This window comes from Copadichromis virginalis, linkage group LG3, assembly GCF_057382275.1.
Source record: "Copadichromis virginalis isolate Kocher_CV1m ecotype Utaka linkage group LG3, C_Virginalis_male_GT1.1, whole genome shotgun sequence".
NCBI lineage: Eukaryota > Metazoa > Chordata > Actinopteri > Cichliformes > Cichlidae > Copadichromis > Copadichromis virginalis.
Genome location: NC_140620.1, coordinates 41,151,988 through 41,162,824, shown reverse-complemented (window position 1 = coordinate 41,162,824; position 10,837 = coordinate 41,151,988). Strand labels below are relative to the sequence as shown.

General features: G+C 46.7%; 1 protein-coding gene across 1 annotated transcript; it reads left to right on the top strand.

Annotated features, from left to right (window-relative positions):
* Nucleotides 1-1,679: 1,679 nt before the first annotated feature.
* Nucleotides 1,680-8,410, top strand: LOC146714810 (uncharacterized). The gene is made up of 3 exons (XM_085451133.1): nt 1,680-2,168; nt 3,829-7,130; nt 7,222-8,410. The coding sequence occupies exons 1-3, from the start codon at nt 2,093-2,095 to the stop codon at nt 7,432-7,434; spliced, it is 3,591 nt and encodes a 1,196-aa protein (XP_085307259.1). The 5' UTR covers nt 1,680-2,092; the 3' UTR covers nt 7,435-8,410.
* The last annotated feature ends 2,427 nt before the right edge of the window (nt 8,411-10,837 follow it).

Here is a 10,837-nt window from a genome sequence, read left to right as displayed (position 1 = left end):
GTACAAAAAACTGTAGAAAAACTCTTCTTTCTGAGACAGGTGAGCACACCTGTCAGGCATAAGATTCCACACACATAATACATATTATGTATTATACCGTCTTGCAGGTGTCTCTATGTAATAAAGCAGTAATGGAAATAAATATAATATTTCAGTTACTGTACTTCACTGTCTAACGTTATGAAGCCACATAGCACATATATTGGCAAAAACGTATATGTTGTCTTTTTGAATTCATGTTTTTTTTTTGTAGCTGCTTTTGCTGGCACAAGTATTTATGCTTCCAGGCTTCCTTACAAAAGGGACATAAATAAAACAACAACAACAATGAGAATGAGAATGTGATCTGGATATCAGTGAGGGAACCATTAATGCCAGAGATGATATATTATGTGCCATCTGTTGCTATCCTGGATTTCAGGAAGGACCATGCTTGTTTCAGCATAATAATAATAATAATAATAATAATAATAATAATAATAATAATAATAATAATAATAATAATAATAATGGTTTTACATGTTATAGTGTCCTAACTTTTCTTTCTTTCTTTCTTTTTCTTTCTTTTCGAAATAGTGCCGTATTTCAAAGTGACGTGAAAAAGCTTGACTAAAGTCCATCATTGTGAGCTTAAACTGTTAAACTCTGAATGGCAGGCATTTCCTCAAAATCAAATACTGCCCATTTTCCCTACACAGCCTCTGAGCGGCCAGTCTATATGCTTTATGTGAGACACCTACTTAAATATGGCCCCCTTCCTCCTCCGCCACCACTTTTTTTCTCCCCCTCTCCTGCTTTTATCCATTTCTCCACGTGGTACAGGAGTAAAGGCAGGGGGTGAAAGAGGGGCATTGTGTTGTGCAGCAGCGGGTCCGGGGGTTCATAGTGAGAGAGGGGAGATGCTCACTCAACTGTGTCCAGCACGCCATTGTCAAAGATTCCCATCTATTCTCTGCCTTTTAAATAGAGCTCCAGTGTAAGATGCTTTTTTTGGGTGGTGGTGGTGCTGGGGGTGGGTATTATGCGCTCGGTGATAACACACACGAATTACATGCATGCATGTGGAATGGATGTGTGGCCCCACTTGCAAACATTAGCCGCTCGCTGCACTGTTGTTGATAATTGGCCCCGAGGAAATCAAAGGCTACATCTCGCCTTCTCAGCTCAATGCTGGGAAGGCAGATTTTTGACTCACGCTGACGGAAACCACCTGCCAGCTTGACTTCATTATTATGACTAGGATCAAAGTATAGGTGCAGAGCGCACAGGATGATCGAGGCATGGCACCTGATTGCTAAGTTACCTGTTGGATTAGTTTTACGCGTGTTACTGCATCTTAATCAGAGCCATCATCGTCTCTCTCTCTCTCTCTCTCTCTCTCGCACTCACTCTCTTGCTATAATGATTGAAACATTTATCTCGAACAAAAAGGCTACATCTTACGCCCGTTTTAATTTGTTTTTTAGACATCCAACGGGCTTTGACGCCATTGTCGGTTTTTTATTGAAAGTTTATGGCTGCAGCGTGAGAGTGTTAAGAAAAATAAAGCTGGGGGGGGGGGGCGAGATAGAGAGAAAAGGAGAACCGGGGAGGCTGTGTGTTGCACGCCATTCAAATGCAAATATCATAGAACAAGGAGTGGTTCTGTGTGCGTGTGTGTATATAGTGTGTATGTGTGACTGTGTGTGCGCTCCCTGTATGTGCATGCAGTGGGGCAGCAGTGGGAGAGGAGGGGCGCAAATTGGACAAGTTTTTTGGGGGGGTAGAAGAGACTTTAGAAAACAGCCACACACACGGCAAGCTTCATGTGACACGGTGCAGCCCGGCGGATTTCCAAACATCACTTTTTCTTTTTGGAACTTTGTTCCATGAAAGACCCGCTCTTTCAAAACTCCCCCTTTCTTCTTCTTCTTCTTCTTCTTCTTCTTCTTCTTCTTCTTCTTCTTCTTCTTCTTCTTTTTTCTTTTTTAAAGCCAAGGACTTGCAGCTTCTTAAATTTGGATGCTCTCGGAAGCTCGTCCAAGTGCGCAAGAAAAAAAAACTGCCATTGAACCGACGGATGCCCCCCTCTCCGTCTGACTCGCCGTGAATCATGTCACGCCGGAAACAGAAGAGACCCCAGCATCTCGTTAACGCGGATCCAGGGGGCCCGAGGCTGCAGTCGCACGGTGAGAAAACATGTTTACGAGTGTTCGTGCGCTTTTTATTTTTGGATTTTTGTGTTTCTTTCTTTCTTTTTGTTAAATCAAAGCGGCATAAGATTGTTATAAACAACATTGCTCACAGGCTACTGGCTGCTTGTGAAATTCACTATAAGAACTTAAATCTTTAAATTCATTTACCAACGCAAAAGTTAGCATTTAAGTCATGAGCGGGTTTTCTTTGATTTCTTTTCTCGAACTTTTGCAAGTTCATGTTTGCATTTGCATTCCGACAAATGCACCTGATTTAACTGACTGAAAAAAAGTCTCACCTCACAATTCTGCTTACTAGTTTAGTGCAATAGATCCCACTTATAAATGAGACCTGGGGCACTTTGGACGGGGCCAATAAACTTGCTCTTGTGGGTAGGATTAACTAACATACATCTGTGGCCATTTTCGTGTGCTGTTCATCCTCTTGGAGACCAACAGGCTGCTCAGCGCTGACTGCTGGAGGGCTTTGATTAGTATGGAGCACTCTCTTACTTCTTCACAATAAGGTGCAATAGGGTGGGGGCGGGGGGCAGTGGTTTTTTTGGGGGGTAAAGATTAATCTTCCACCCTTTCTGTTCTGATCTTCTTTTGCTCTTCATCCATGCTTTTCTTCCTTATGTGCCCCTCTCCCCCTCATTTTTCCACCTTTCTTAATACAGCCCCCCTCCCCTTTCTTTGCTCCTTCTTTCTCACCCTTTAGCCCTATTGACTGTATACTCCTAACACAGGCGGGGGGATTGAAAACATTTCAGAGAATATGGAGGTTTTTGTCACATTATTAGTGGGATATAGCTTCTGATGCATGCACCAGCTCCCCTGGGGCAAACTCTCACAATTAATAGTGGAAGTTTTAGTTTGAGGCTTATCTGCTTGCAGGTTTGCAGGGAAGGAGTTTCGCTTGAGGTACAGTCTTTCATTCCATCACTGTCTCTCCAGGAGGGAGTAGTTAGTTTGTCTCTCCATTGTTGTTACCCTCCCCCTCATTTCTTTTTCTTTTTTACTCTTTCTCACTCCGTGCTCAAGATTTCTGAAAGAATTTGACCCCTGAGTGCCAGAGGTCAGATTAGTTGACCAATCAGAGTGTGTGGACAGTGCCCAGAACCCTTAGCTTGGCCTGACCCCTGACCTCCACTGTGACGTAAGGCGGGGGAGGGTGAATAGGGAGATGAAAGACGTAACCGCTGTAGGGAGTGGGTTAAGAGGGGCTATGGGTTGTCTTGGTGATGCCCATTGTCCTCTAAAATGTGTTGCTATAGCAGCAAGGTGGTCTGTGAGCTTTTTTTTTTTGTATGTGTGTGCACAAGATGTTTGAGGAGTTTTACTCTGGAGAGCACAGATTGAGACAAGATATCACAAAGACTCGTGGACGGTTGAGTTTCTTGTTTATTTGCATGTTCAAGGCCACTTTCCAGCAGGAATTTCTTTTGATGTTGTAACTGTATCTTTTGGTATGCACACAGAATTTTTTAAAACTAAATTCATAAACAATAATGGAGGCAAAGGAAAAAACAGAGTTCAGATAAATTCACAAAGCTGTATATTTGGGTTGATATCGGAGCTTTGTCAAATAAACATGCAGGTTTAAAAAAAAAAACAACCCCTCATCATTCTTCTTTTTCTTCTAAATCCTCAGATGACCATCTGGGCTTAAAGTCACCATCCACATCTCTCGGCTCAGAAGTGACCTCATCAGGATCCTCCTCCTCCTCATCCCCCACATCTCTTCAAGACTGCCAGCCGCCTCTGGCCCCTCGCCCATCCCCTGGAGGGCTCCACGCGCCCTCCTTACCCAGCGAGAGCTCACCTCCTCCCCACTGGCCCAGCCACATCGCCCCCTTCACAACATCTCTTCCCAACACCCACTCCTCCCTCTCCCCGGACTTCCCTCACCCGTCGCTGTCTTCCCAAACTCACTCACCTCCCCCCCTGGGTCAGACCTCTGGTTCCCACAGCCAAGGGAACTCTCACTCCACCATGACCTCCCCGCAGACTGGAAGTTCAGCCACCACCACTACCTCCACCTCCTCTTCCTCCTCCTCTTCTCAATGTGTTCCACCTCACCGTGAAAGCTCAAGTCCAGGTCAACAGCAGGCCACCAGCTCACCAGGGGAGCAGGGACAGAGCCAGGTCCCTCCCACACTGGCGGTGCTCTTAGAGGAGCTGAGGGTTTTACAACAGCGCCAAATCCACCAGATGCAGATAACAGAAGAGATCTGCAGGCACGTTCTGAGGCTTGGAGGAGCTGTCTTTGGCCAGGACAACAATGCACAAGCCAGCGGAACGGAAAGCAACCTGAAACCTAACGGAGCAGCATCTTCATCCCCAACGCATCCTTCCACTGCCACTCCAGTCACCACAGCCTCGTCACTTTTGACTGGCCTTCCATCAGCTCTCTTCCCCCAACCGGCTGTCTCCAAGTCAGGCGCTTCACACAACAACAGCAGCAGAGCTGCATCTTCCTCTACCTCGTCCTCATTATTATCTTCTTCTTCCTCATCTCTTTCATCCACTATTAGCTCCTCTGTTGCCTCCCTACACCCCTTGTCCCTGTCGCTGGGCCTGCCACCGCGCTACCTCCATGAAAAATCGTCTAACACCTCTTCATTCGCTCACAGTAATGGCGTCAGCTTCCCAACTCCTTCACTTCCTCCCACCAGCCATCCCCAGGACCTCCAGTCCAGCTCCTCTCTTACCTCTGCCTCCTCATCAGGACGCCCTCAGCACATCTGCCGCTTTTGTGGGAAGGTGCTGAGCAGCGACTCGTCCCTGCAGATCCACCTGAGGTCCCACACAGGGGAAAGGCCCTACCAGTGTCCAGTCTGCCTGAGCCGTTTTACAACCAGGGGGAACCTTAAAGCTCATTTCCTGCGACACAGAGAGCAGAACCCAGAGCTGTCGCTCTCCCTGCTGCCTCCAGCGCTGTCAGAGCAAACGCAGGGCGGATCGGCCACAGGGAGCATCCAGAGGAGGCGCAAACGGCGAGCTGATGATGATGAAACATTTAACGCGGTGAAAGGAAGCGTTCCCGGCATCACAGAGAGCATGGCTTTAGGATTCCTGTCCAGTGGCTCGGCTCGGGCCTCGCCTTCCTCCCTACCTCTGCCCCCCTCTGTGGACATGGCTCTGCTGTCCACAGCTCATTCGCTGCTACAGCTGAACAGAGCTTCAGCGGCAGCCGCTGCAAGCGCATCCAGCAGTGTGCTCCCGTCTTCCTCTTCGTCATCTTCGTCCTCTGTGGGCAGCCAGTTTAAAGGAGCAAAGCAGCAGCGCTTTGACGAAAACACTCCTCCTCACTCGAGCCTCCATTCAGCCTCGCCGTACTCCCAGCTGGCTCACCTGCCTAAGATTCTCTTCCCTGGAGGTACCTCCCCTCACCACCTCGCGCTTCTCCGACCACCGGGACACCCATCCACCTCCCACCTCACTTCGCCTCATCAGCTACCTTTCCCTTTCCCACCTTTCCCCAAACCATCTGCCTCCTCCCCCTCCTCATCCTCTCCCACTACCTCTACCTCTGATACATCCAAGTTGCAGCGGCTGGTACAGAAGCTTGAAAAGCAGCCTCACCCAGGTGTCTCCTCCTCTTCTTCTGCCTCTTCGCCCTCCACCTCCTCACACACCACTACTGAAGCCAACGGAGACACCCATGGCCACGACCTGACCACCACCTCCAGTGCCTACCGCAGGGAAATGTTGGCGGCTCTTGGACTGAGTCCTAGTGCTAATGCTGCAGGATCAGAGACAAGCCAGGGTTCGGGCGCTACTAGAACTACCCCATCTCTCCCCGCCGTCCAGGCTGCTAATCAGTGTGGTGTGTGTTTGCGTGTTCTTAGCTGCCCCAGAGCTCTTCGCTTGCACCAGGCCACACATTTGGGAGAGCGCCCGTTCCCTTGTAAGCTTTGTGGTCGTTCCTTCTCAACAAAGGGCAGCCTTAGGGCCCACCTGGCCACTCACCGTGCGAGGCCACCCAATAGCCGTGCCCTGAACTCCTGCCCGCTGTGCCCACGCAAGTTCACCAATGCCCTGGTTCTTCAGCACCACATCCGCTTGCACCTCGGAGGACAGATTCCGCCCGATGAAGATGTTCCCCCCGAAGATGCTGCAGAAATGGACAGTGGCGTCTTTGATGATGGTGAGAATGACTCCATTAGCTCCCAATCTAAAACACAGCTCCTTCCTTTGGCCTTAACAACAGGCACCAAGTCTCAAATTGATGCTCTAAGCTCAGGGTCCACTTTTAAGCAATCTGCAGCTAATGACACCACATCTGTGAAGACAGAGGAATCAGAGCGCTCCACGTCCAGTGTTAGCCCACCTCTGACCCATAACCTCACTTCAGCAGGGCCAGAGGACAGCATCCCAGCTGACAGTAGCCTGGTGAATGGCTCCATGTCCTCTGAGGAGGAGACCCACACTGACCTGGGCAGCCCTTTCAAAGCACCCCCAGCTTTGGCAAATGGAGATTCAGAGGGTGACGACGTCCCCCTTTCTCTCTGCATTTCAAAGCCTGGTGCAGAAAATGATCTGCCACACAGAGGCGTTAATCATGATGAAGAGTCCTCGACAGATAAACCCACAATAACTCCTGATAGTAACCCCACTGCAAATCCCGTACCTTCACTCCCCCCTCCCGTCAGCCCCACAGCTATCCCAGAAGCAGATGAGGCCTGTGGCAGTGCACCACATGAGTCACAGGAACGAGATGCTGCCCACAGTAAAGGGAAAAGTGAAACACTCAGAGAGTCTTTGTCTGGGTTGGACACAGAGCTGGAGAAGGACACTCCAGAAAAGCCTTCTGCGGATGCTGAGCCCTCGGTCCCAGCAGCATCAGCACCAACACCAGCACCAACACCACACACACAGCCTCATCGCCCAGAGAAACCCTACAGCTGCTCCCACTGTGGAAAGGCTTACGCTAGCCGGAGCGGACTTAAGGTGAGAGAAGAGATAATAGATAGTGTGATGTAAAAGTTTTTAATTTGAGATTTTGTATCTGTAAATAAATATCATTGTGTCCTGTCAACAGGGTCATATGAAGACCCACCCCGGCGTGCTGACCAGTACCCCCTCCAAGGCTCAAACCAATGACAATGACTTTGCGGAGGATCGTAAAAACGCCGCACAGCAGGATGAAAAGCAGGGATTGCTTAAATCCCCCGAGAAAGGCGACAGCACAGATCCTCTGCCGAACAGCGTCGGCTGTGACGCGGCAGATGAGGCTATGGACACCACCGCGTAGAAAGTTAGTGCTGTTGAATGTCAGTTTTTAAGGGTCCTGACAAGGGAATGTATTTTTCTTTTACTTAATAGAACGAGATTTGTTTCCTAGCGTAATAATAATTCAAATTCATATTTACCTTTTTGTTAGGCAGATAGGTCTGCTGTAGTTTATACTGTAGTATGATTCCAGTGATTTTGTGAATGTAGTGTTTTAGCTATGTATTTTTCTATTTTGGAGACCACGGTGAGGCCTTATTTACACACTTCACAGCATTACCATGAGCTGAACTACTTGTTCTTTTTTTGTTATCGTGGTGCTTGTTCAGCACAGACTCTATGATAGCTGATTTTTGTGGTTTTTTTGTTTGTTTTTTTTAAAAAGAAGAGTGTCCAGAATTTTACAAAATGAAGTCAATACCAAAACAGGCCAGATTAGGAATGGCCAGAGTTTGTAAATACAGCTGCGGTTACATTTTAAGACTTCTTATTGTTTCCTACTTTGTTCCTTTTTTTTTTTAATGTGATGCTGCTGAATGCATGTGCCGAGCTACACTGTGAGCTGCACTTTGCCTTGTGCTGCCGAAAAACCTGCTGAAATGATTGAATCCGTGATGCTGTTTGGTCGTAATGCTGCCGGTGACTGTGTGAGTCCCGTACTTAAAACTGTAAGCTACCCCGGCCCTCACAGGGCCCTGTTTGCGTTGTTGTATTGATGGTTGCTGTTATCTGCATTGTGAAACCCGCAACAAGTATGAGCCCCGTCCGTTATAACCGCCCTCCCGCCTCCTCCTTCATCCTCCCTTCTCTCTCAGAGCACTTGAGGGTGTCCTGCTCCTGCACCAACTGTCTGCACTCACTGCATTCCTGCTTTAGCTCAGTTTAGCTTTTTGTATGCTTTGCTCCCCCCTTTGTAAACCCTTTTTTCTTTTTTTTTGTAGCAAAGACAAAAATATGTTCCCATGAGATGTATAAAAGATAAATAAAACAAAAGGCAATGTGAAGAGGAGACCTGTTTGTTGCTCGTCTGGTGGGTTTCGTTTTGTGTGTGTGTGTGTGTGTGTTGGGGGGGGGGGGCATTTTCTTGTCTGGGTTGGGTTTAATCCCGTGTCTCTGTGAAGTCATCTATCTGTTTAAGTATTCTGCTTGCATGACTCTTATTCTGTGTGCACACTGTTGGTCAGTTTTCTCTTGTTTGTTCCAGTTTCTCTGTGTGTCTGGATTGGAGGAGGAGGAGGAGGAGGAAGGTGGGGTCCTTTGTCTGAGACTCTGGGCTAGCTGTCTCCAGATTCTGCTTTTTCTTTTCTTTTTCTTTTTTTGCTCTCGGTGTCTTTTAATATGTTTCAGTTCCCCTGCGCTGTTCATGTGTGTGTGAGTGTGTGTGAAAAGGATAATCGGAGCCTGTATGAGTGTGATTGAGGGTGCAGCTGTAGAGGCTGCCACCTCCCTCCCTATACCCCCCCTCTCCTGCCTTTCGCTCCCCTTCTCTGTGTCATACTCTCTTTCATACTCACTCCTTTTTTCTTTTAAATTTTCTCTTTCATTTCGCTCCCTCACTCTTTTTGCTCCACCCGTCACCCCTACACTCCCCCGTGTAATGAGCTGACACACAGGAAGCTCTAATCCTCACACAATGCCGGCCCTCGTCCCCCCTCGCACAGTGACTGGGAGCGGGACAGGGGGCAACAGGGACCAACCTGGTCCAGCTGTCCCCAAAATGGCCGCCTTTAATCCCTCTAGTTTTTCTTTTTTTTTTTTTTTTTTAGCCTGCAGGGGCTCCCTGAAACCATGACAACTGGTAACCAATGAAAAGAATGCCCAGGGCAGGGAGCGGGACAAAGGGGGAGAAAGGAGCCATGTGTGAGAAGTTTGTCCACATGCGTTCATGAGTGACAGCGGATGTGTCTCAATCAAAAAAAAAAAAAAAGACAAAAAGAGAGAGAGCGGGAGCGAGAGACAGAAAAGAAGCCATTTAGATAGAAGTGAATATAAAATCCAACAGGTGTGATGCTGGATGTGTTTACAGGCTTTAATCACGCCTCATCACACTCATCAGTGAGCTTTAATCAACCCTCTGTGGGCATCAATCATCTCCAGGGAAAAAGGACAAAAGTTTCTCAAGGGGTCAAAGGTCAGCGTTTAAACCTGTTTAGCCTTGGAGCAATGAGGAATTAGCATCGTTTTAAAAGACAAAGAAACTGATTACTTCACAGTCGCCAGTAATTAATTTGATCTGATTAATTAAAGCTGCCATTCAAGCGAAACATCCTCGAATAAATCCTTAAAAAAAGGCTTATGATTAATTAGTGATTTGATTTTTGAATTGGGACAATAATAGCTGTAAAAATGTGCAACATGAGTCACGTATTTTTAACTTTTTAAATCATTTTTTTGTTCCCCAGGTTGTATTAGTGGGGCAGGAGTTTTGTTTGTTTTGTCTCTTTTTCGCTCAAAATGTTCTCGTTACGCTCTGTAAGTATTCGCCGATGGCCACATCAGACATTTCCTCACAAACAGAGCCGCACAGTTTTACATCATAACTGTGACCGACACACAGGAACAAAGATGAAGTATTTGGATCTTCTGTGAGTTCATTTTGAGCATCTGGTGATTTGATTGTTGAGGCTGATTCTTAATTAACGGTTTGTCTGCAGGGACCTGGCTCTTACATCTCCAGGTTAAGTGTTTGCCTGTTAATTAGACATAACAGAGATCAGAAAACGGGTCAGACAAAAGACAAAATGGAAAAAACAAAAATGCATCATGAAAATAAAAACACAAAATTTATGTTGTTTTTACTTTATACATTTGTTTTTATGTTCACTGCAAACCCTTTTACTTTAGAGACTTTATTTCTTGTAACTGACCTGTAGCAGCCTACCTGTAGTACCTTCACAGCCCACCAGGCGGACCCAACGCACACTTTGGGGAGAATCAAGAGTAAGCAAACAAAGCAAACAACAAAGAAAGAAAGATAAAAATGACCTACTGGTTTTTCTACTTTTCCATAATATCTGCATTATTGAAGGTTCACGTGCGCTTGATGTTTTTTCTCTCGGATCTTTCTCTTTTAAATCATCTTCATTTCAGTCAGAATCAAACCGAGATCACTAGAAACTGATAATTTATCACCATTCAGTTTATTTCATATCCACAAGAGGGCGCAATAGCTTGTGTTTGGTCATCCATCAAACAGCAGAAACACAGAAACGTATGAATTACTTGTTGCTATCAGCAACACTGACGCGACTCTTAATTAAATGTGCATTTAAGCCTCACACAGACACGCATCAGCTAAGTTACGCTATTTCCCTCAGTTTTATAAACCAGTATAACTGTTTTATTACAATATTGCCTGTGTTATAAACAACACTGTAATGGGATGTACTTAAAGTGAAGGAGAAAACGCAGGCTAGTCTTACATG